The following is a 25,697-nucleotide window of genomic DNA, read 5'->3' on the forward strand; positions in this document are numbered from 1 at the left end:
CAAGCTGGAATCAAGATTTCCAGGGAAATATCAATAACCTCAGATATGCAGATGATACCACGCTTATGGCAGAAAGCAAAGAGGAACTAAAGAGCCTCTTGATGAAAGTGAAAGAGGAGAGTGAAAATGTTGGCTTAAAGCTCAACATACTGAAAACAAAGATCATTGCGTCTGGTCCCATCACTTCATGGCAAATAGATGGGGAAATGATGGAAACAGTGAAAGATTTTATTTTGGGGGGCTCCAGAATCACTGCAGATGGTGAATGCAGCCATGAAATTAAAAGACGCTTGTTCCTTGGAAGGGAAGTTATGACCAACCTAGATAGCATATTAAAAAACAGAGACATTACTTTGCCAACTAAAGTCTGTCTAGACAAAGTTATGGTTTTTCCAGTAGTCATGTATGGATGTGAGAGTTAGACTATAAAGAAAGCTGAGTGCCAAAGAAATGATGCTTTTGAACTGTGGTGTTGGAGAACACTCTTGAGAGTCCCTTGGACTGCATGATGATCAAATCAGTCAATCTTAATGGAAATCAGTCTTGAATATTCATTAGAAGGACTGATGCTGAAGCTGACATTCCAATACTTAGACCAGCTGACGCAAAGAACTGACTCCTTAGAAAAGACCCTGATGCTGCGTAGATTGAAGGCCGGAGGAGAAGGGAATGACAGAGGATGAGATGGTTGGATGGCATCACCAACTCAATGGACATGAGTTTGAGCAAACTCTGAGAGTTGGTGATAGATAGGGAGGCCTGGCATGCTGCAGTCCATTGGGTTGCAAAGAGTCAGACACGACTGAGTGACTGAACTGAACTGAATATTGCAAATAATATTTATTTAAGAAATTGTTAAATGTTTCTTAAAATTTAGCACTTTAATGTTACTTAATGCTTGTGAGCAACTATTTAAGTAGATCATGACATAAAATATCACATCTTATATCTTATGTTAGTCATACATTTATGTAGGGACTTGTAAAATGTGCCCAAAACTTACTACATTAAAAACTTTAATTAAGCCCTCCTCAGCATCAGATCTTCTTTTTTATTTTATATTGGAGTAGAGTTGATTAACAATATTGTGTTAGTTTCAGGTGAATGGGAGGGAGGGATATACTGGGAGTTCAGGATCGACATGTACCCTCTGCTGTGTTTAAAGTGGATAACCAACAAGTACCTACTGTGTAGCACAGGGAACTCTGCTGAATATTCTGTAAATTGATAGGGTAGATCTTTTCTTGTTCAGCACTGAGCCTCATATGCTTGGTTCAGAGGAAATGCAAAGAATCAGTAAGTAAACCAGTTACCCAAGTACTGTTTGATTCATGTTCAGAACTGTATTCTAATGGAAAGTAATGAAAAGAGTTCTAGGAGATCTAATGTTTTGTTTTTGTCCTTTTGCCAATAGTTTAATATTTCCTGGAGTGAGACTAGGCGCAGATAGTCAATTCAGTGATTTTCTTGATGGATTGGGACCAGCCCAGCTTGTTGGCCGCCAAACCCTTGCTACCCCTGCAATGGGTAAGAATAATTTTTCCTGAAAGAAAATGAGTGTTTCACGGTTGACAAGATTATTTAAAGTAGCATAATAGCATTGATAATACAAGTGAGAAGAATACTTTATCTCAACTGCTGCTGGTTTCAAATGACTATTCTAAGTTCTAATGCATTTTTCTAACTTGATACATATTTCCAATGCATTTTCCTAACTTTGCTGACAAAGGTCTGTATAGTCAAAGCTATGGTTTTTCCAGTAGTCATGTACGAATGTGAGAGCTGGAACGTAAAAAAGTTCCAGAAAACTGAGCACCAAAAATTAATGCCTTCAAACTGTGGTGCTGGAGAAGACTCGTGAGAGTCCCTTGGATATCTAGGAGATCAAACCAGTCCATCCTAAAGGAAATCAACCCTGAATATTCATTGGAAGGACTGGTGCTGAAGCTGAAGTTCCAATACATTGGCCATCTGATGTGAAAAGATCCTGAAAAGATCACTGGAAAAGATCCTGATTCTGGGAAGGATTGAGGGCAAGAGAAGGGGTGACAGAGGATGAGATGGTTGGATGGCATTACTGACTCAATGGATATGAGTTTGAACAAACTCAGCGAGATAGTGAAGGACAGGGAAGTCTGGTGTGCTGCAGTTAGTTCATGGGATCTCAGAGTCGAACACGACTAAACAACAGCAACAACTTGACATGTAATGGAAAATGAATAAAGTTCGTCACATATCTTTGAATTATCGAAATTCTGTCAATGTAATGTCTACAGTATATCCAAATGTAGGAGAAGGGTAGCATGTTATAGCATGGAAAAATCAATAGATCAGTTGATCAAGAATGTTGGTGTGAGTGTATTGTTATGCAGAAAAATTCATGAAATTGCCTCCCTACTTCAGAACTCAAAAAAGTAGTATTTTGGAGTCAACTGTAAAAGAGACACAGGAGGTGAAGAAAGACATTAATAAATCCTGAAAACACTTAATGTTTCTATACTCTTGGAGTGAGAAAGAATTTCCAAACCAAAGCCAGATAAATCAAAAAACTTCTACTAACAAAAATACCATAAATGAAGATTATAAGAGGTGATAAATGGAGAAAATTATATGTAACATGTGCAATAAATATCTTCCTGAAAGGCATGAGATTCTAGCTTGAAAGGACCCACAGAGTAGTCAGCAAAATCATGAGAATATTTCAAACACAAAAACAATATTATGTCATTTTATAGTACCAGATATTGATAGAAAATCCCATAGCTTTCCTAAGACGCAAAATAATTGTATCCAAACTATTAAAAATCTGATTCTCACTGGACTCTTCAGTAGTAATAGTGGAATCCAGAAGATGAGCATTGTCTTCAAAATTCTGATTAACAATTTATTTCCAACATGGAGTACAATAGCCAGCCAAGTCATCTAGTAAATCTGAGGCTAGAACTAACATATGTGCAGACACAAAGGGCCTCAAAACACTTTCCTAATACTCAGCATCATTCAGAAACCTGTTGGAGGACGTGCTTCAACAAAATGAACTAAGTGAACTTAAAAATTGTGAACTAAAAAGGAGGAGCATGAAATTCAGTAAATTAATGCTTTTGTACAAGAGAGAAATGGATAGGATGCCCAGAATGGCAGTGAAGGAAAATCTAAGAAAACAGCTACTGCTTTAAAAGCAACCTGTCCAAATTGCAGCCTGTCAGATTCTTAAGCTAAATCTATAGAAAACCTAGTGTGTTTGATTTTGTAGAAGAACTAGACAAGCAGGACAGAGTGAGGGGTTGAATTAGCATAAAAATACATAAAAATGTAAGCAAGTACTTTTTAAAACACACTTAAGTGGGCGTAGAGAAAAGGAAGAGTGTCCAGGAAATGAGAAGTAATCACAATATTCCATTGTACTTAACTACAATATTGCATAATCATAATATAAATATTAATATTGGGAGAACAGCATGACAGAAAATGTCAAGTGTATACAGGGGACAGGAAGACAGAGAAAGCAAAAGTAGAGGTGAATAATAATATCTATTACTGAAAAAAGGAAGGTATCTTATGAATATGATATTTAGAGATAGGGATGCAAATGCCAAAAAGTAAAAAAAAAATAAAAATAAAAAGTTAAAATATTGCAAATTTTGAAAGCAGTGACTTTTGAAAGGGAAGAAGTTGAGAGAGAGACTAGGAATATTTTATACTAATAACAAGGCTTAGAGAACAGTTTGACTCTTTAAACTGTGTTGTGTATGTGATTAAAAGGAAAAAGCCTGAGAGTCCCCAGGAGCTAAGGTTTAAAACAAGAATTATTATAAAATTAATGAACAATCCAGAACCACAACATTGATCACTAGATGAGGCAAATAAGAAGAATTCACAAGTGAATTCTTTCTCACAGCTGAGAAAATTAAGATGATTCAACCAACTAAAACCAACTGAGAAATAAGTGTATTTAATATTTTGGAGGATAAAGTATCATGTAATTCAGAAAAAGTTTGGCATCTTCTAAAAATGGATAAAGGGCATGAACAGGGAATACAAAAGAAGAAATAAAAATTGAAAATATTTGCAAATATGTTCAATCTCCCTAATAACCAAAGAAATACTAACTATAACTTATGGAACATCAGACTGGCAAAAAAGTAGACATATTGCTCTTAATGTTATTAGTGGGCTGTGGAAATGGGAAGACAGATTTTTTTCTGATCACAGTGTACCATTCTGAAGGATAGTTGGCAGTATGCATGAAATTATTGAATGTCCCTTCAATTAGACCTAATGATTACAAATCTGGGAATTTATGTTTAAGAAATAATTGATCATGGGTGTAAAAATTCTTCATGAAGCTGTTCTTTCTAGTGTTGTTTAATGACAACAATATAGATAAGCTATATTTCCATCCACAGGGATCTGGTTAAATAGGTAATAACATTCCTATTCCATGGTTCATACGGTCAGTAAATTGAGGGTGTATGGTCATGAAAGAGGTTAGATAAATTGATAGAGGCAGGTGGGTAGATAGATGTATAGATAGAGTGATGGAGAGAGAGAGATGGATTAATAGAGGATAGATGAGATAGGCTTATAGCCAGAGAGAGAAAAAAAGATAGGAATGAAGGAAGGAACTAACAAATTGTGAAATTGCTAGGGTATTTATCAAGATATTAATGGAGATTTTTGCTAAATAGTGGAAATGCAGATAATTGTACTTTTTATTAAGTATTTCATATACTCAACATAAAGGATAAGAAACCTTAGGGTACAGAATTTCTTAAATACTTCAGTGTTGTTACAGTTAAGCAATTTATAAACTAGTACGAGACTCTCATAAGTTGAATGAGTACCAGAAAAATGAAGAGAAACATTCAAATCCTGATTTGGATGTAGGGAAGAAAAGTGGGGTTGGGGGCTCTAAGTATTAGTTTTTTTATGAGGATCATGAGGATCATAATTTGGAGTCTGTTATGACCTTTTTTTTTTTTTTTTTAACTGAATGCGACTGCAAAGAAGCTGACACATTTTGCTTCTGCTGGCAGGTGATATACAGATAGGAATGGAGGATAAAAAGGGCCAGTTAGAAGTTGAAGTGATTCGAGCACGAAGCCTCACGCAGAAACCCGGCTCCAAATCCACACCTGGTAAGACGCAGAATTAACTGTTCATATGAGAGTCTTCCGTGGACAGAAGCTCAAAACGTGTTGTATTTGAATTGCACACACTCCGTATTGCATTATCTGTCCTTTGATTGTATAACAGTGGATCTGGGTTTTCCTTGCACAATTACTCTGTTGAAAGTATTAGGAAAAGTCTTGTGTTAAGACAAATTTAGTTATGATGGCTTCTTAGCTCGTGTCAATTATTTTTGTCTGCCCATGTACAAAGGCAGCATAAAAGTTCAGTTCTAATCGTAACAAGGATAAGCTTTTAGATAGAAAATGAGTTTTAAAATATAAGCCTATGTTGTATTGCCAGCCATAAGCCAAATAAGTCAGAATCTTATCATAACTTTGCACACTTGAAATGAGGAAAATTATGTTAGTAGTAACATATGGGTTTTAAGGGGTAGCGTTCATGGAGCACTGAAGACTTCAAATGATTTAAATAATCAATGGAAAGCTTTTAGTAAGCATCTCTACTTCTCTAAGAAAGCATTTGCTAATAAAATCAATTTAATTTGAAGGATTAACTTGTTATCTGTTAATGTTACCTTTGTTCAGCTCCTTATGTCAAAGTGTATCTTTTGGAGAATGGGGCCTGCATAGCCAAGAAGAAGACAAGAATTGCACGAAAGACCCTTGACCCTTTGTACCAACAGTCCCTGGTTTTTGATGAAAGTCCACAGGGTAAAGTCCTTCAGGTCAGTCCTAGCTGGTTTGTCTTTTTACACTGTAACAGGCCTACTGTCTACACCAACATTGAAGAGGTGGGCAAACAGAAAGATAATAAATTCCAAATTATTAATTTACAATATAAGTGATATGTGGTTGTAAAATATCTCTAGGTTCCAATGGAGAACAAGATATTTATTTTCACTCTCCTTTTCTCCCTTCTCTCATCCTTTCCTTGTACTTTTGCCCTACTTTGCACCCCTTTCGTCTTCTAGATGTTAGATAAGTAGACCAGATGGTTAGACGAGATAGATAGAAGGATGGAGAGATAGGTAGATAGACAGATATATAAATACATAGACTAGATGGATGGAAAAATGTATGCATGGTTGGGTAGACAGGTAGATGGATAGATATATAGATAATTAGGGCAACCAATGTTAGTAATAGTTTAGTGAGCAAGACATGATGCAAAGAGGAAGAAAGGAAAGGAAGCAAATATTCATGACTGGTTGAGTGTCCGTTTCACTGTTAGCTGCTTCCACATGTTATCTTTTCTAAATATTTTGACCACCACTGCCCTGCCCCCAGCTTTTTTTTTTTTTTTTTGGCTTTTCATTTGCATTTCTATAGCTACTAATAAGATTAAACAAATTGTTCATATGTAATTGACCATTTGGGTTTTCTCTTGTGTGAAAAATTAACCGTTTTACCTGATACTCTTTTGAGCTTGTTGAAGTTTTGTTTGTTTGTTTTAAGCTGTTCTGGATACTGGTATTTTGTTATTTACATGAATTACACACACATTAGTCCTACTGTGAGTTTTCTTTCACCAAACTCTTTACATCTTTTGATGAACAGAAGTTCTCAATTTAAATATACTTTTTAAAAAACCACTTTTATGTTGTTTATGCTTTTTTTCTGACTTAGTTTTTAAAAAATCCTTCTTTATACCTTATTAGGTATAATCCTTCTTTATTTTTATCCTTCTTTATAAATATATTGGGTATACATAACCTGAAAGTTATAAATATATTATTTTCATAAAGTTTTATTATTTTGGTTTATGTTGTGAAGTAGGGTCCAATTTAATTTTTCCTGTTTCTATGATTATTTGTCCAGAAATTATTTATTGAAAAGCCCTTGTTTTACACCCATTCTATAATATCAGCTTAGTCATAGACCATTTCACTATCTGCATTGTCCCCTTTTGAAAGATTATGTCTGAGAAATACAGGCATTAAATGATTTGGCAAGGTTACTCAGTAAATTGAAAAACAGATTTGCAACCCCTGCCTCTGTAAAACAGGTGAGTGAGTTCATTTGGGAACCTCTACAGAGCCTGGAGTAAGTGTAATGGGAATCTTACCTGACACCACAAGAGTTGGTTTTGGTGTCAGATTGTTCTGTCAGTTCACTGACTTATTAATCTTCTGATCAAGTCAAAACTGTCAGGCAAGTCCTCAAAAGGCACCAGCTTATAATTATTGTTCAGTCTGTCCCTTCAGTAACAAGTTTATAATATAAAAGAACTGTAATGAATATTCTCATTCTTTTTGCACATTCCACCATGCACACACTCCATGGTACCAGAAGTTGGGTTATCTTGCCCTCCTAGCTTGCACAAAATTTAATCTGTATATCTCTGTGGTCCTGCCCCTTGCTCACTAGACAATAGTTGCTAAAGAAGGTTTTGAATTGATAAGTAAATAAGCTTCCCTGTTTGTTTTTAACATGGTTTATATAAACAGTACCCCTCATGGACTAGGAAAATATAGTATGTATTCCATCACATCAAAAAATCATGATGAAGTGTCTCAGGGTACCTGAATACTTTTAATTATTAAGTCTCCTTGGTCTTAGTTTTATTCACTTCACCTCCTTCCCTGTCTGGCTCAGTTTTACAGACCAGTTTGCTCTCAGCTCTTCGTGTGTGAAGGAGAGGAGCTCAAGTTTACTGCACTCTCTGTTTCTGCAGGTGATTGTCTGGGGGGACTACGGCAGAATGGACCACAAATGCTTCATGGGGGTGGCTCAGATCTTGTTGGAGGAACTCGATCTTTCCAGCATGGTCATCGGCTGGTACAAGCTGTTCCCACCGTCATCACTGGTCGACCCCACGCTCACCCCTCTGACCCGCCGGGCTTCCCAGTCATCTCTGGAAAGTTCCACTGGGCCCCCCTGCATCCGGTCCTAATGAACTCACACCACTAAGACTCTACCTTCAGGATAATAATCTGAACCAGATATTTCATGAGCATTGTTGGAGACAGACAATCAACCTGTGTTTTGCCTGTAGTCGTTTTTCAATAATATGTCCCAATCGTTGTTTAAAACCTGGCTTCACATGACAGAACAAGGCAGTCTATCAAATACAGGAAGAGTCAACGTGCTAGAGAATCACTGATGCTTCTAACAAATGAGAGAAAGGAAACTGCAAATTCACACACATGCGCGCACATGCACACACCAAACTGAACAAACTGGAAACTGTCACTCTTGTGAAAAGCTGTATTTCATGTGTTTTTTGCACAAACCACAAGGAGTGTTATTTCCCTGGTGTTTAAGTTTTGTTTGTGTGTTGTTTGTTGATTTCAGTTGATTTCAGATTTGTTTTGATTTAATTCGGTTTTCACTGCATTTGTTGTTTCTACTCGTTTTCAGCTGTGTCATGACAGGGCTCGTGATGTTTACAGAGACCCTTCCTTTCTTTTTCCAAAAGCACCAAAAAAAAAGGGCTGAAGCAGTCTCTGTAGCATCTCTGCAGAGTGTGCACCATGAGACAAAGTGAGGCCAATGAGGGCCTCACTAACTTTTGCGTTATGATTCTTCAAGTTCTTATGAGAAACCCAGAAAATGAAAGTGATCTTCTGAAAACAAATAATCACAGAATCACTGTTTTGAATGGAGCTCATGTCTGTTTGTGTTCTAAATCATTAATTTATGTTTTCCATTGTTTTGCATGGAAGACTTTTACAGAACTGAGTCTGCAGCGAATGCTGGGAACTAACCTAAATGCATCGTTGTACCTTGGAAACACTCCTTGTAATGCCTTTTCCTTCCTGACATCCAAAATAAAAGCAAGTATATGCTCATGTGTACAAACCATATGTTTGACTTCCCAAAATGGTGACTAGAAATGGATTTGAGCCTCAGACACTTTGAATGATGCCCAGGCTCCTTGGCCACATCTCAGTGTAGACTTAGTACCCGTCCTGGCAAGAACATGGTATGGGCTATTAATATTCCACTGGAAATTTCATTTGAAATATTCTGCACTAAACTAATGATTTTTATCAAATTTTAGTTTACATTTCTTTGAAATTGATGCAAGCACAATGCTTGTTTTTTTTAATGCAAAGTATCTTACTTTGGGGTGGGGGAAATAAAACAAAGTCCAGTTCAATTTGCATTTTCTTCATCTGAGTTTTTCTTGGCCTTGAATTCCCTTGTGACCTTCTGTATCTGTGCTAACAACTGCAGACTCTGCAGGTGCATCAAGACCTTCTCCCTCCTTTTATGAGTCCCTCCACTTTTGTGACTCCACAAATAGAGCAGCATGACTTGGAACTGTTCAAAGCTGCATGCACGTTTTATTAAAAAAAAAAAAAAGGATGAAAAAAAAGAAAGGAAAAAAGAAAAGAAACAAAAGGTTATTTAATAATGTATGTTAGTTCCACATAGGCCAGCTTGTATGTTGCATGTACTTGTACAGTTTGCTTGTTAATTACTCTACTGAAATAACCAAGAAATCTAAGCCATCCATTTTTGTTATAGACATTTTGCAAGTTTTAGCCAGACTCCATCTGTGAGTCTGAGGTGAAATGTCTGTAGATGGACTTTATTTTTTACCCTCTGGAAAATGTGATGTAGTATGGACCAAATTCCTTCTAATAAATATTTTGGTGTAGATTCCTCCTGTGGGGCTGTAACACATGTAGACACTGTGTACACATAGGTTTTAATCCATAGACATACTGCCTGCACCAAGTGAATTATTTATTATTTACACACGCCAGAATGACCTGCCCATTGTTCCCAGGGCACAGATTGACCACGGGTCACCATGCTGAGCAGGAAGGACTGAAGCATTGGTGTACTTCTGCTAGATACTGTTCTGTCTTAGTGGCCAACGATCAACTGATTCTAATTGGGTAGTATCTTTCTATTTGACCACTTGTCTTAACACTTCCCTGTGCTTTTAAATGAACTTCCAACTCATGTATGTAAACATGTTTAATAAAATTTACTTTTCATGTCAGTCTACAGCCATCTGTGTTCTGTGTTGTGCCAGACACTCATTGTGGGTTCCACTGGGCAAGAGGGGAGCTGGATTGCGGGAAGGGAGGTGGGATTTGTCATCTGCTGGGGGCACTTGACTTGTCACTGCACGGTGTGTGTCTTCATCTCCAGCCCAAAGGGTACTTTGCATCACATACAATTTTTTACTCTGTCAGCCTGTCTAAGTGAGCACATGAGTTTACTTCTGAAAAGTGGCATTACTGGAAACAATAAATCTCAGTAAGAATCAAATGGAAGATTGTTTTTCTGCTGCTCTTTAAGTATGCTGTTGTCCAACTGCCTAATCATTTCAAGCGTGTGATATGTCAAAATATCAATTCCTGCACCTGTTACCAAAGCATCTGGTTCCTCCTTCCATTGGTTCCTTCTGGTCCCCTGACTGATTCATAGAAACTTGCCTTAGGGTTGATCAACTTAAACCAAACAATATGTTATATCATCTCCAACAGAATCTTTGAGAATAAATATATCTTCAAAGATAATAGCTGAGTCTCCAAAAGTAGTATGTTAAATAAAATTTGTTGGCTTTATTACTTCAACTTTATGACATTTTCTTTTCTTCCCCAAAAGTGTGTTCATATATGATGCCAAACCTGGCCTCTGTACACCAACACTGAATTAAAATTTGAAGACAAGAGTTTGGGTGAAGAAGAAAACATATCTTTATTGCTTTACTGGGCAAAGGGGGACACAGTGGGCTAATGCACTCAAAACTGTGTCCCCTCCTGCAGGGGGTAGTGAGGAGTATTCAAGTGTTCAAGGAGCAGAGCATGATCAGCTTATGGACAATGTTCTGATTCGTTGGTGGTGAGGGAAGAGGGAGTCAGGATTATCAACCTTCCGGTTCCAACTGGCCTGATATCTTTGTGCTTGTGGGCAGCATGAAGTTAACTTCTCCTACCTGGTGGGAGTTTCAGTATCTGCAAGACAGCTCAAAGATACTGTTCTGTGTATCTCTTGAGGCCGAATCAGGACCCTGCCCCAAAGCTGCACTATTGTTTCTCGACTGCTCCTCCCTTGTCTCCACACCCCCTCCCTTCCCTGGTTAGTAATTGTTTGAACCCGACCTTTGGAGCTCTGGGAAGGTCATGGAGGCTGAATGAAGCCTGTTTCCTACCATTAACCAGGGATGCAGAAAGGCTTTTGTGCCCAGGAGCTCCACAGAGTCAGGCTTAGTTCCATACATTTCATCACTGTCACCCTCATGACACTTGGTGAGCATTAATTTCGTGTTGCATTCCTGTAAGATAATTGCTGCGATCTAGTGTCCACCTTCTAGGAACCCTTAAAATTTTACAGAACACACTGGCTTTAACTTTGTAAATCAAAGTAAACACAACTAAATCAAAATCAAATTGGAGACAATCAGTTGTTTAGAGTGTTTTAAACAGTTGACTGAATTTTACCCTACTGAGTCAGCCAGTTGTTTGGTCTACAAGACATGAAATTATCTGTGAGGCTGGGTCAACAGGAGACAAAAACAACTGATCAGTTCATTTCAAAACAACCTGTCAGAGCACAGCTGTCTAATGGCCCTACAGCACATCACTGGGGGTGGGAGGGGGCACTTCGGCCACTGAAAGAGGATGCAGCTGAATGTGGTTCAAGAATTCTTTGTCTGGACAGGCACAGAAGCAGAAATCAATCTTCAAGTCATATAGGATTGCATGGTGTTATGATTTCAGGGCCTGCATGATGGAGCGGAATTAACTAGAAGGGTGACCATTTTGCTAAATCTTCAGGATTTCTTGCTGACTCTGACAAGTTAATTTCTGGAAATCTCAGCCTGAAATATGTGATCTGATTTTACTTAACCAACAGTGTTAAGAACTTTGATATAAGTACTTAACTTTGATGTTAAGTACTTGGGATATAAAAGCAAAACAGATACTATCTTCAAGGAACCCCATGTCTACTGAGAGTAATCATTACCTAAAGAAAGAATTGCAATGATACATGCTTGATTTGCATGCAAAGGGCTATGGGTTGCAGTTAATTTTCCCAATAGCCTGTGAGTTAAGTACTCTTATGACTCCTACATCCCATAAAGGATCTGCAGCATGGAGCAGTTAAGCTGCAGGTCAAAGTTGCAGTGCAGGTTTAGTGATGGAGCTGGAATACCCACCAAGGTCTCGCTATCTTCAGAGCCTGCCTTCTCAGCACTTGGCATCTTCCCTCAGTGCTCACAGCTGAGCTCAACCTTCACATACGACGAGTCCACAAAATGGGGAAGAACTCCAACCCAAATTCATCTCTCCACTCAAGGCAAGGGTAAAGGAATGAACAAAGTAGTCTTTGAGCCCCAGACTGATCCTTTCAAGGGCAACACTGTCTTGGGTACCCCTCCCCATCTGTCCCCAGACACGATGTAACAACTGTAGTTCTTACAGTTCTTCATCAGTCACAAAATTTTGCATCTTAGGGTTGAATCCACCCATGGAGATATTGGGTCTTCCCAGTCATCCCATGCACTCTCTAAGTTATTTGCTTCCAAAGCATATTCAATGATCATCATTGAGATGCAGAGTGCCCTCTCCCCAGAAGCTCCCAGAGGTCATCCCTCCACTCTGCAGCCCCCACACTTGACTTGTACTCCCACCCCGATTCCCCTCCAGTACTTATCAACAGGGCACAAGAGATGCCAAGTCTTCATATCTGAGTGCAAAGCAGACGTGAGCAAATCACAGGTACCACGTAATGACGTTTTTAGTAGTTGGTCCCATGCAGGTTTACTCTAAGCTCCTATCTTGGGACAAAGTCTTAGAGGTCATGGTTTTGGCTATTTTGTTCTGTTTGAATCACCACAAAGAGATGCTCTGAGGTCACAGTATACAATTACTACTCAAATTTGTTCCTTTCTCCCATCATCTTCCAAAATGTGAAATATTAGCACACACACACACACACACCATACGTGTGTGTGAGATGATTTCTTATATTTTGGATTAGGTCTTTATCATCAGGCGAACCTTTCACTACTACCTAGATCCATCAGTTCTATCCCTCCCTAAAATGATCATTTCAGTCCTGCCTCCAATACCTCACCTACTGCTCATTCATCACCCCTCTGGAAGGCTTCCAGATCAAAACACAACATATCCACATTCATTTGAATTTCATATAAACAATGAGTAATTAAAAATAATCTTAAAATTAGTTTTATCAGCCATTCAAAATCAACTTGGCATCCTGTATTTTTATTGGGTAAATATGGCCAGTCTATCCCTGTGGTGGGTGGTTTGTGCCCCTACCACTTTGCTGAAATGCAGACACATCCAACAGCATTTTCTCAGCATAGTTATTGACCCCTCCTCTGCATCGCCTATTGAGAACTTCCTTCTTGGAAGTTTTTCTCTCCTCTACTTATTGTTCTCATCCTCCACCTTGAAGACTGGATTATGTGTCCAATTCCTCACTCCTTTTGAAAGGATCACACACTCAGACCTGTTGCCGTGTTGTTTTGCACCCCCTCACAATATAACAGGATGACAGTCTACATCCCTTTGCCACTGACATGGGATTGGCCAGGTGACTAGCTTATCATTTTAAAATGCATTTTATTGAAGTATAGTTGATTTATGATGGTGTGTTAATTTCTGCTGTATAGAAAAATGATTCAGTTTTACATATATAGCTATAAAGATACAGATATAGTAGTAGTGGTATTTATTGCTCAGTCACATCTGACTCTTTGTGACCCCATGGACTGTAGCTCATGACGGTCCTCTGTCCATGGGATTCTCCAGGCAAGACTACTAGAGTGGGTTGCCATTTCCTTCCCCTAGGGATCTTCCTGAGCCAGGAATCAAACCCAACTCTCCTGCATTGCAGACAGATTCTTTACTGTCTTAGCTACAGGGAAGCCATAAATATTTAGATATATATATATTCTTTTTCATATTCTTTTCCATTATGTTTTATCTCAGGATATTGAATATATTTCCCTGTGCTGTATAGTGGGACTTGGCTGTTTATCTGTCCTATATTTACTAGCTTACATCTGCTAATCCCAATTTCTCAATCATGCACTGCCCCCTCACTTGGTAACCAAAAGTTTTTTCTCTATGTCTGTGAGTCTGTTTCTGTTTTGTAGATATGTTCATCTGTGCCATATTTTAGATTCCACATATAAGTGATATCATATGGTATTTTTCTTTCTCTATCTGATTTACTTCACTCAGTATGATAATTTCTAGGTCTATTCATGATGTTACAAATGGCATCATCTCATTTCTTTTTCATGGCCAAGTAGTACATATATGTATATATCTCTGTGTGTGTATACGTGTGTGTGCATACATATCTTCTTTATCTATTCATCTATCGATGGACATTTAGGTTGCTTCCATACAAACAACTTGCTCCTGGGCTGGTTGATGAGCTGGTTAGTACCTAACAGGAAGAATTAGTGCTGTGACACAGCAAATGCAATTCTCCATGGGAAGGCCTCCCTGCAGGTTGGCACTGATCATTCAACCTGGTCCTGGAATGAACGTTGTGTAGAGCAGACCTGCATCCACCTCCCAGACTGAAGCAGAGCTGCTGCAGACCTGTGCACAATAAAAAATGTTTTGGTAGCCACAAAGACTTGGAAGTTATTTGTTATGCAGCCTCATTACAGGCTTGAGTAACACGTGAACCAAGACCATCCAGATGTACAAGCTGGATTTAGAAAAGGCAGAGGAACCTGAGGTTAATTACCAACATCCTCTGCATCATAGAAAAACATCTACTTCTGCTTCATTGACTAAGCTAAAACCTTTGACTGTGTAGATCACAACAAACTGTGGAAAATTCTGAAACAGATGGATACCAGACCACCTTACCTACATCCTAAGAAACTTGTATGCAGGTCAGGAAGCAACAGTTAGAAATCAACATGGAACAACATACTGGTTCAAAATTGGGAAAGGAGCACATCAAGGCTATATATTGTCACCCTGTTTATTTAACTTCTGTGCAGAGTACAGCATGTGAAATATGGGCCTGGATTAAGCACAAGCTGGAATCAAGAGTGCTGGGAGAAATATCAATAATCTCAAATATGCAGATGACACCACCCTTATGGCAGAAAGTGAAGAAGAACTAAAGAGCCTCTTGATGAAAGTGAAAGAGGAGAGTGAAAAGTTGGCTTAATGCTCAACATTCAAAGAACTAAGATCATGGCATCTGGTCCCATCACTTCATGGCAAACAGATGGGGAAAAAGTGGAAACAGTGACAGATTTCATTTTCTTGGCCTCCAAAATCACTGTGGATGTTGACTACAGCCACAAAATTAAAAGACGCTTGCTCCTTCGAATAAAAGCTATGACAAACCTCAGTTCAGTTCAGTTCAGTCGCTCAGTCGTGTCCGACTCTTTGCAACCCCATGAATCACAGCAAGCCAGGCCTCCCTGTCCATCACCAATTCCTGGAGTTCACCCAGACTCACGTCCATCGAGTCAGTGATGCCATCCAGCCATCTCATCCTCTGTTGTCCCCTTCTTCTCCTGCCCCCAATCCCTCCCAGCACCAGAGTCTTTTCCAATGAGTCAACTCTTCCCATGAGGTGGCCAAAGTACTGGAGTTTCAGCTTTAGCATCATTCCTTCCAAAGAAATCCCAGGGCTGATCTCCTTCAGAATGGACTGGTTGGATCTCCTTGCAGTCCAAGGGACTCTCAAGAGTCTTCTCCAACACCACAGTTCAAAAGCATCAATTCTTCAGCACTCAGCTTTTCTTCACAGTGCAACTCTCACATCCATACATGACCACAGGAAAAACCATAGCCTTGACTAGATGGACTTTTGTTGGCAAAGTAATGTCTCTGCTTTTGAATATGCTTTTGAATATCTAGGTTGGTCATAATTTTCCATCCAAGGAGTAAATGTCTTTTAATTTCATGGCTGCAGTCACCATCTGCAGTGATTTTAGAGCCCAAAAAAATAAAGTCTGACACTGTTTCCCCATCTATTTCCCATGAAGTGATGGGACCGGATGCCATGATCTTTGTTTTATGAATGTTGAGCTTTAGGCCAACTTTTTTACTCTCCACTTTCACTTTCATCAAGAGGCTTTTTAGTTCCTCTTCACTTTCTGCCGTAAGGGTGGTCTCATCTGCATATCTGAGGTTATTGATATTTCTCCCAGCAATCTTGATTCCAGCTTGTGTTTCTTCCAGTCCAGCATTTCTCATGATGTACTCTGCATAGAAGTTAAAAAAGCAGGGTGACAATATACAGCCTTGATGTACTCCTTTTCCTATTTGGAACCAATCCGTTGTTCCATGTCCAGTTCTAACTGTTGCTTCCTGACCTGCACACAAATTTCTCAAGAGGAAGGTCAGCTGGTCTGGTATTCCCATATCTTTCAGAATTTTCCACAGTTTACTGTGATCCACACAGTCAAAGGCTTTGGCATAGTCAATAAAGCAAAAATAGATGTTTTTCTGGAACTCTCTTGCTTTTTCCATGATCCAGCAGATGTTGGCAATTCGATCTCTGGTTCCTCTACCTTTTCTAAAACCAGCTTGAACATCAGAAAGTACATGATTCACATATTGCTGAAGCCTGGCTTGGAGAATTTTGAGCATTACTTTACTAGAATGTGAGATGAGTGCAATTGTGTGGTAGTTTGAGCATTCTTTGGCATTGCCTTTCTTTAGGATTGGAATGAAAACTGACCTTTTCCAGACCTGTGGCCACTGCTGAGTTTTCCAAATTTTCTGGCATATTGAGTGCAGCACTTTCACAGCATCATCTTTCAGGATTTGAAATAGCCCAACTGGAATTCCATCTCCTCCACTAGCTTTGTTCGTAGTAATGCTTTCTAAGGCCCACTTGACTTCACATTCCAGGATGTCTGGCTCTAGGTGAGTAATCACACCATCATGATTATCTGGGTCGTGAAGATCTTTTTTGTACAGTTCTTCTGTGTATTCTTGCCACCTCTTCTTAATATCTTCTGCTTCTGTTAGGTCCATACCATTTCTGTCCTTTCTCAAGCCCATCTTTGCATGAAATATTCCCTTGGTATCTCTAATTTTCTTGAAGAGATCTCTAGTCTTTCCCATTCTGTTGTTTTCCTCTATTTCTTTGCATTGATCGCTGAAGAAGGCTTTGTTATCTCTTCTTGCTATTCTTTGGAACTCTGCATTCAGATGCTTATATCTTTCCTTTTCTCCTTTGCTTTTCGCTTCTCTTCTTTTCACAGCTATTTGTAAGGCCTCCCCAGACAGCCATTTTGCTTTTTTGCATTTCTTTTCCATGGGGATGGTCTTGATCCCTGTGTCCTGTACAATGTCACGAACCTCATTCCATAATTCATTAGGCACTCTATCTATCAGATCTAGGCCCTTAAATCTATTTCTCACTTCCACTGTATAATCATAAGGGATTTGATTTAGGTCATACCTGAATGGTCTAGTGGTTTTCCCTACTTTCTTCCATTTAAGTCTGAATTTGGCAATAGGAGTTCATGATCTGAGCTACAGTCAGCTCTTGGTCTTGTTTTTGCTGACTGTATAGAGCTTCTCCATCTTTGGCTGCAAAGAATATAATCAATCTGATTTCAGTGTTGACCATCTGGTGATGTCTAGACAATGTATTAAAAAGCATAGATATCACTCTTCCAACAAAAGTCTGTCTAGTCAAAGCTATGGTTTTTCCATTGGTCATGTGGTGGCTCTGATTGTAAAGAGTCTGCCTGCAATGTGGGAGATCAGTGTTTGATCCCTGGGTCAGGAAGATCCCCTGGATAAGGACATGGCAACCCACTCCAGTATTCTTGCCTGAAAAATCCCATAGACAGAGGAGCCTGGCAGTCTACAGTCCATGGGGTTGCAATGAGGTGGACACAACTCAGTGACTTCACTATGTACAGATGTGAGAGTTGGACCATAAAAAAGGCTGAGTGCCTAAGAATTGATGCTTTCCAATTGTGGTGTTTGAAAAGACTCTTGAGAGTCCCTTGGCTATTCGAGGTTTTTTGTATTTCCATACAAATTGTGAAATTATTTGTTCTAGCTCTGTGAAGAATACCATTGGTAGCTTGATAGGGATTGCATTAAATCTATAAATTGCTTCGAGTAGTATACTCATTTTCACTATATTGATTCTTCCAATCCATGAACATGGTATATTTCTCCATCTATTAGTGTCCTCTTTGATTTCTTTCACCAGTGTTTTATAGTTTTCTATGTATAGGTCTTTAGTTTCTTTAGGTAGATATAAATACAAAAAACTTCGAATAGACAAAGCTATCTTGAGAAAGAAGAATGGAACTGGAGGAATCAACCTGCCTGACTTCAGGCTCTACTACAAAACACAGCCATCAAGACAGTATGGTACTGGTACAAAGACAGAAATATAGATCAATGGAACAAAATAGAAAGCCCAGAGATAAATCCACGCACATATGGACACCTTATCTTTGACAAAGGAGGCAAGAATATACAATGGATTAAAGACAATCTCTTTAACAAGTGGTGCTGGGAAAACTGGTCAACCACTTGTAAAATAATGAAACTAGAACACTTTCTAACACCATACACAAAAATAAATTCAAAATGGGTTAAAGATCTCAACATAAGACCAGAAACTATAAAACTCCTAGAGGAGAACATAGGCAAAACACTCTCCGACATACATCACAGCAGGATCCTCTATGACCCACCTCCCAGAATATTGGAAATAAAAGCAAAAATAAACAAATGGGACCTAATTAAACTTAAAAGCTTCTTCACAACAAAGGAAACTATTAGCAAGGAGAAAAGACAGCCTTCAGGATGGGAGAAAATAATAGCAAATGAAGCAACTGACAAACAACTAATCTCAAAAATATACAAGCAACTCCTACAGCTCAACTCCAGAAAAATAAATGACCCAATCAAAAAGTGGGCCAAAGAACTAAATAGACATTTCTCCAAAGAAGACATACAGATGGCTAACAAACACATGAAAAGATGCTCAACATCACTCATTATCAGAGAAATGCAAATCAAAACCACTATGAGGTACCATTTCACGCCAGTCAGAATGGCTGCAATCCAAAAGTCTACAAGCAATAAATGCTGGAGAGGGTATGGAGAAAAGGGAACCCTCCTACACTGTTGGTGGGAATGCAAACTAGTACAGCCACTCTGGAGAACAGTGTGGAGATTCCTTTAAAAACTGGAAATAAAACTACCTTATGATCCAGCAATTCCACTGCTGGGCATACACACCAAGGAAACCAGAAGGGAAAGAGACACGTGTACCCCAGTGTTCATTGCAGCACTCTTTATAATAGCCAGGACATGGAAGCAACCTAGATGTCCATCAGCAGATGAATAGATAAGAAAGCGGTGGTACATATACACAATGGAGTATTACTCAGCCATTAAAAAGAATACATGTGAATCAGTTCTAATGAGGTGGATGAAACTGGAGCCTATTATATAGAGTGAAGTAAGCCAGAAAGAAAAACACCAGTACAGTATACTAATGCATATATATGGAATTTAGAAAGATGGTAACAATAACCCTGTGTACGAGACAGCAAAAGAGACACTGATGTATAGAACAGTCTTATGGAGTCTGTAGGAGAGGGAGAGGGTGGGAAGATTTGGGAGAATGGCATTGAAGCATGTATAATATCATGTATGAAACGAGTCGCCAGTCCAGGTTCGATGTACGATACTGGATGCTTGGGGCTGGTGCACTGGGACGACCCAGAGGGAGGGTATGGGGAGGGAGGAGGGAGGAGGGTTCAGGATGGGGAACACATGTGTACCTGTGGCAGATTCATTTTGATATTTGGCAAAACTAACACAATATTGTAAAGTTAAAAAAAAAAAAAAAAAGAGTCCCTTGGACAGCAAAGAGACCAAACCAGTCAAACCTAAAGGAAATCAGTCCTGAATATTCATTGGAAGGACTGATGCTGAGGCTGAAGCTCCAAAACTTTGACCACCTGATGCAAAGAGTTGAGTCATTGGAAAAAACCCTGATGCTGGGGAAGACTGACAGCAAGAGAATGGGTGACAGAGGAAGAGATGGTTGGATGGCATCACTTACTCAACGGACATGAGTTTGAGCAAACTCCAGGAGATAGTGAAGAATAGAGAAGTCTGGTATGCTTCAGTCCATGGCATTGTAGAGTCAGACACCACTTGGTCACTGAACAACAACAATTACAGGGCAACCTATGACACCATCCTTTCCTAGGTCCTTCTCATCAGCATCTACTATGTATAGGGGGCATGTTGCCCACGAAGGCACAAAGTTGAATAACACAAAGAATCTGTAGCAATCCTTAAGGTTGTTTATTTCACAATATTATGACCTTTTTTCTTTCTATCCCCCTTCCACTCTCTAATCTACTCCCAAGTTTCAACAAAAGCCTCTATTTTCATCTTAGCATGGACATTTCTCCAGTTAACAGGTCTGAGTTTCAGACTCTTTGCAGTAAAACTTTTTAATGTCTCAGCATCTCAAGAACATGTCTAAAGGAAAAACATTATCACATATTCCCAAAGTCATCCTATTTGTGTTAGGCATTTTCTGAGTTTCTGATATTTGATTCATTCTTTTTTTGTAGATGTGAAATATATGCTTAAAAAAATTTTTTTTATTGACGGATAATTGCTTTACAGAATTTTGTTGTTTTCTGTCAAACCTCAACATGAATCAGCCATAAGTATACATATATCCCCTCCCTTTTGAACCTCCCTCCCATCTCCCTCCCCATCCCACCCCTCTAGGTTGATACAGAGCCCCTGTTTGAGTTTCCTGAGTGATACAGCAAATTCCCATTGGCTATCTATTTTACATATGCTAATGTAAGTTTCCATGTTACTCTTTCCATACATCTCACCCTCTCCTCCCCTCTCCCCATGTCCATAAGTCTATTCTCTATGTTTGTTTCTCCATTGTTGTCCTGTAAATAAATTTTTCAGGACCAGTTTTCTGGATTTGTATATATGTGTTAGAATACAATATTTATCTTTCTCTTTCTGACTCACTTCACTCTGTATATTAGGTTCTAGGTTCATCCACCTCATTAGAACTGACTCAAACACATTTCTTCTTATGGCTGAATAACATTCCATTGTGTATATGTACCACACTTCTTTATCCATTCATCTGTCGGTGGACATCTAGGTTGCTTCCATGTTCTGGCTATTGTAAATAGTGCTGCAATGAACATTGGGATACATGTGTCTCTTTCAATTTTGGTTTCCTCAGTGTATATGCCTAGGACTGGGGTTGCTGGATCATATGGTGATTTTATTCCTAGTTTTTTAAGGAATCTAAATACCATCTTTCATAGTGGCTATATCAATTTACATTCCCCCCAACAGCATAAGAGTGTTCCATTTTCTCTACACCCTCTCCAGCATTTATTGTTTGTAGACATTTTGATGATGGCCATTCTGACTGGTGTGAGGTGAATCTCTTGGTAGTTTTGATTTGCATTTCTCTAATAATGAGCAATGTTGAGCATCATTTCATGTATTTATTAGCCATCTGTATGTCTTCCTTGGAGAAATGTCTGTTTAGATCTTTTTCCCACTTTTTGATTGGGTTGTTTGTTTTCCTGGTATTAAGTTGTATGAGTTGCTTGTACACTCTGGAAATTAATCTTTTGCCAACTGTTTCATTTGTTATTATTTTCTCCCATTCTGAGGGTTGTCTTTTCACCTTGCTTATAGTTTCCTTTGCTGTGCAAAACCTTTTAAGTTTAATTAGGTTCCACTTGTTTACTTTTGTTTTAATTTCCATTACTCTAGGAGGTGGGTCATAGAGGATCTTGCTTTGATTTATGTCATCGAGTGTTCTGCATATGTTTTCCTTTAAGAGTTGTATAGTTTCTGGTCTTACATTTAGGTCTTTAATTTCATTCTTTTACATGTAGCTGCTCAATGTTCCCAGCACCGTTTATTGAAGAGGCTGTCTTTGCCCCATTGCATATTCTTGTCTGCTTTGTCAAAACTAAGGTACCCATAGGTTCATGGGTTTCTTTATGGGCTTTCTGTATTGTTTCATTGGTCTATATTCCTGTTTTTGTGCCAGGACCATACTGTCTTGATGACTATAGCTTTGTAGTATAACCTAAAGTCAAGAAGGTTGATTCCTCCAGCTCCATTTTTCTTTCTCAAGACTGATTTGGCTATTTGGGGTCTTTTGTGTTTCCATGAAGGTGAAAGGGAAGTTGCTCAGTCCTGTCTGACTCTTTGCGACCCTGTGGACTGTAGCCTACCAGGCTTTTCCGTCCATGGGATGAATTGTGAAATATTTTGTTCTAATTCTGTGAAAAATGCCATTGGTGATTTGATAGGGATCACATGGAATCTGTAGCTTGTGTTTGGTAATATAGTCATTTTCACAATATTAATTCTTCCTACCCAGGAACATGGAATATCTCTCCATCTGTTTATGTCATCTTCGATTTCCTTCATTAGTGTCTTATAATTTTCTGTGTACAGTTCTTTTGTCTCCTTAGGTAAATTTATTCCTAGATATTAATTCTTTTTGTTGCAATGGTAAATAGGATTGATTCCTTAATTTCTCTTTCTGATTTTTCATTGTTAGTATATAGAAATGCAAGTGATTTCTGTGTATTGATTATGCAACTTTACTAAATTAACTGATTCTCTCGAGCAATTTTTTGATACTATCTTTAGGGTTTTCTATGTACAGTATCATGTCACCTGCAAACAGTGAGAGGCTTACTTCTTCTTTTCCTCTCTGGATTCCATTTATTTATTTTTCTTCTCTGATCACTGTAGCTAGGACTTCCAGAACTATGTTGAATAACAGTGGCAAAAGTCTTGTTCTTGTTCCTGATCTTGGGGGGAATGCTTTGAGGTTTTTACCACTGAGAATAATGTTTGCTGTAGGCTTATCTATGTTGAGGTAGGTTACCTCTACGCCCATTTTTTGAAGAGTTTTCATCATAAATGTGTGCTGAATTTTCTCAAAGGCTTTCCCTGTATCAATTGAGATGATCACATGATTTTTATTGTTCCATTTGTTAATATGGTGTATCACATTGATTTATTTGCATACATTAAGATTCCTTGCATCCCTGGAATAAACCCAACTTGATCATGGTGTGTGAGCTTTTTGATGTGTTGCTGAATTCTACTTGGTAAAATTTTGTTGAGGATTTTTGCATATATGTTCATCAGTGATATTTGCCTGCAGTTTTCTTTTTTTGTGTTGTCTTTGTTAGGTTTTGGTATCAGGGTGATGGTGACCTTGTAGAATGAGTTTGGAAGTGTTCTTTCCTCTGCAGTTAAAAAAAAGAGAGAGAGAGAGTTTTAGGAAGATCTGCATTAGTTCTTCTCTAAATGTTTAATAGAATTCTCCTGTAAAGCCACCTGGTCCTGGGCTTTTGTTTTTTGGGAGATTTTTAATCACAGCTTCAATTTCCGTACTTTTAATTAGGGTTAGGGTTAATTGGGGTTGTTCATAATTTCTATTTCTTCCTGATTCAGTCTTGGAAGATTGAACTTTTCTAAGAATCTGCCTATTTTTTCCAGGTTATCCATTTTATTGACATATAGTTGTTCATAATGCTGCTGCTGCTAAGTCACGTCAGTCGTGTCCAACTCTGTGCGACCCCATAGACGGAAGTCCACCAAGCTCCTCTGTCCCTGGGATTCTCCAGGCAAGAACACTGGAGTGGGTTGACATTTCCTTCTCCAATGCATGAAAGTGAAAAGTGAAAGTGAAGTCGCTCAGTCGTGTCCGACTCTTAGCGGCCCCATGGACTGCAGCCTACCAGGCTCCTCTGTCCATGGGATTTTCCAGGCAAGAGTACTAGAGTAGGGGTGCCATTGCCTTCGCATACTAGTCTCTTATAATCCTTTGTATTTCTGCATTGTCTGTTGTAACCCCTCCTTTTTCATTACTAATTTGTTGATTTGATTCTTCTCTCTTTTTTTCTGATGAATCTGGCTAAAGGCTTGCAAATTTTGTTTATCTTCTCAAAAATGAACTTTTAATTTTATTAATCTTTAGTATTTTTCTTTCATTTCTTTTTCATTTATTTCTGCTCAGATCTTTATAACTTATTACCTTTAAAATTTTTTTGGTTTTTTTATTCTTATTATTCTTTTATTTTTATTCTTATTTTTCCAGTTATTTTGGGTTGTCTCTTTGATGTTTTTCTCATTTCTTGAGGTAGGACTGTATTGTTAAAAACTTCCCTCTTAGAATGGCTATTGCTGCATTCAAAATAGGTTTTGAGTTGTTGTGTTTCCATTGTTATTTGTTTCTAGAAATTTTTTGGTTTCCCTTTTGATGTCTTCAGTATCCTGTTGGTTATTTATAAATATGTTGTTTAATCTCAATATGTTTGTATTTATTACCATTTTTTTTTTCTTATAATTGACATCTAATCTAATAGTGTTTGGAGAAGATGCTTGATACGATTCCAATTTTCTTAAATTTGCTGAGGTTTGATTTGTGACACAAGATGTGGTCTATCCTGGAGAATATTCCATGTGTGCTGGAGAAGAAAGTGTATTCTTATCATTTGAATGGAATGTTCTGAAGATATCAATGAGATCCATCACATCTAATGGATGACTTAAGTTGTGTTTCCTTTTAATTTTCTGTTTTGATGATCTGTCCATTGGTGTGAGTGGGGTGTTAAAGTCTCCTACTATTATTGTGTTACTGTCAATTTTTCCTTTTATGTCTGTTCAGTTCAGTCTCTAGGTTGGGTTCGACTCTTTAGAACCTATGGACTGCAGCATGCCAGGTCTCCTTGGCCATCACCAACTCCTGGATTTATTCAAACTCATGTTCACAGAGCCAGTGATGCCATCCAACCATCTCATCCTCTGTTGTCCCCCTCTCCCACCTTCTATCGTTCCCAGCATCATGGTCTTTTCAAAGAGTCAGTTCTTCATATCAGGTGGCCAAAGTATTGGAGTTTCAGCTTCAACATCAGTCCTTCCAATGAATATTCATCACTGATTTCCTTTATGATGGACTGGTTGGGTCTCCTTGCAGTCCAAGGACTCTCAAGAATCTTCTCTAACACCACAGTTCAACAGCATCAATTCTTCAGTGCTCAGCTTTCTTTATAGTCCAACTCTCACATCCATACATGACTACTGGAAAAACCATAGCCTTAACAAGATGGACCTTTGTTGGCAAAATAATGTCTCTACCTTTTAAAAAGATGTCTGGGTTGGTCATAACTTTTCTTCCAAGGAGTAAGCGTCTTTTAATTTCATGGCTGCAATCACCATCTGCAGTGATTTTGGAGCCCCCAAAAATAAAGCCTGCCACTGTTTCCACTGTTTCCCCATCTATTTGCCATAACGTGATGGGACAAGATTCCATGATCTTAGTTTTCTGAATGTTGAGCTTTTAGCCAATTTTTATACTCTCCTCTTTCACTTTCATCAAGAGGCTCTTTAGTTCTTCTTCACCTTCTGCCATAAGGGTCGTGTCATCTGCATATCTGAGGTTATTGATATTTCTCTCAGCAATCTTGATTCCAGCTTGTGCTTCATCCAGCCCAGCATTTCTCATGATGTACTCTGCATATAAGTTAAATAAGCATGGTGACAATACACAGCCTTGGTG

General features: G+C 38.5%; 1 protein-coding gene across 41 annotated transcripts in view; it reads left to right on the forward strand.

The window, feature by feature from the left end:
• Positions 1-10,089, forward strand: part of RIMS1 (regulating synaptic membrane exocytosis 1) — a 606,383-nt gene extending 596,294 nt beyond the window's left edge. For all 41 annotated transcript variants that reach the window (XM_070795691.1, XM_070795693.1, XM_070795713.1 and 38 more), the window contains 4 exons: positions 1,415-1,527; positions 5,037-5,138; positions 5,718-5,857; positions 7,807-10,089. In XM_070795691.1, coding sequence (XP_070651792.1) covers positions 1,415-1,527; positions 5,037-5,138; positions 5,718-5,857; positions 7,807-8,025 — 574 coding nt within the window. In that variant the 3' untranslated portion in view covers positions 8,026-10,089. The remainder of the gene's footprint in view (positions 1-1,414; positions 1,528-5,036; positions 5,139-5,717; positions 5,858-7,806) is intronic.
• Positions 10,090-25,697: the final 15,608 nt, after the last annotated feature.

This window comes from Bos indicus, chromosome 9 (assembly GCF_029378745.1).
Source record: "Bos indicus isolate NIAB-ARS_2022 breed Sahiwal x Tharparkar chromosome 9, NIAB-ARS_B.indTharparkar_mat_pri_1.0, whole genome shotgun sequence".
Lineage (NCBI taxonomy): Eukaryota > Metazoa > Chordata > Mammalia > Artiodactyla > Bovidae > Bos > Bos indicus.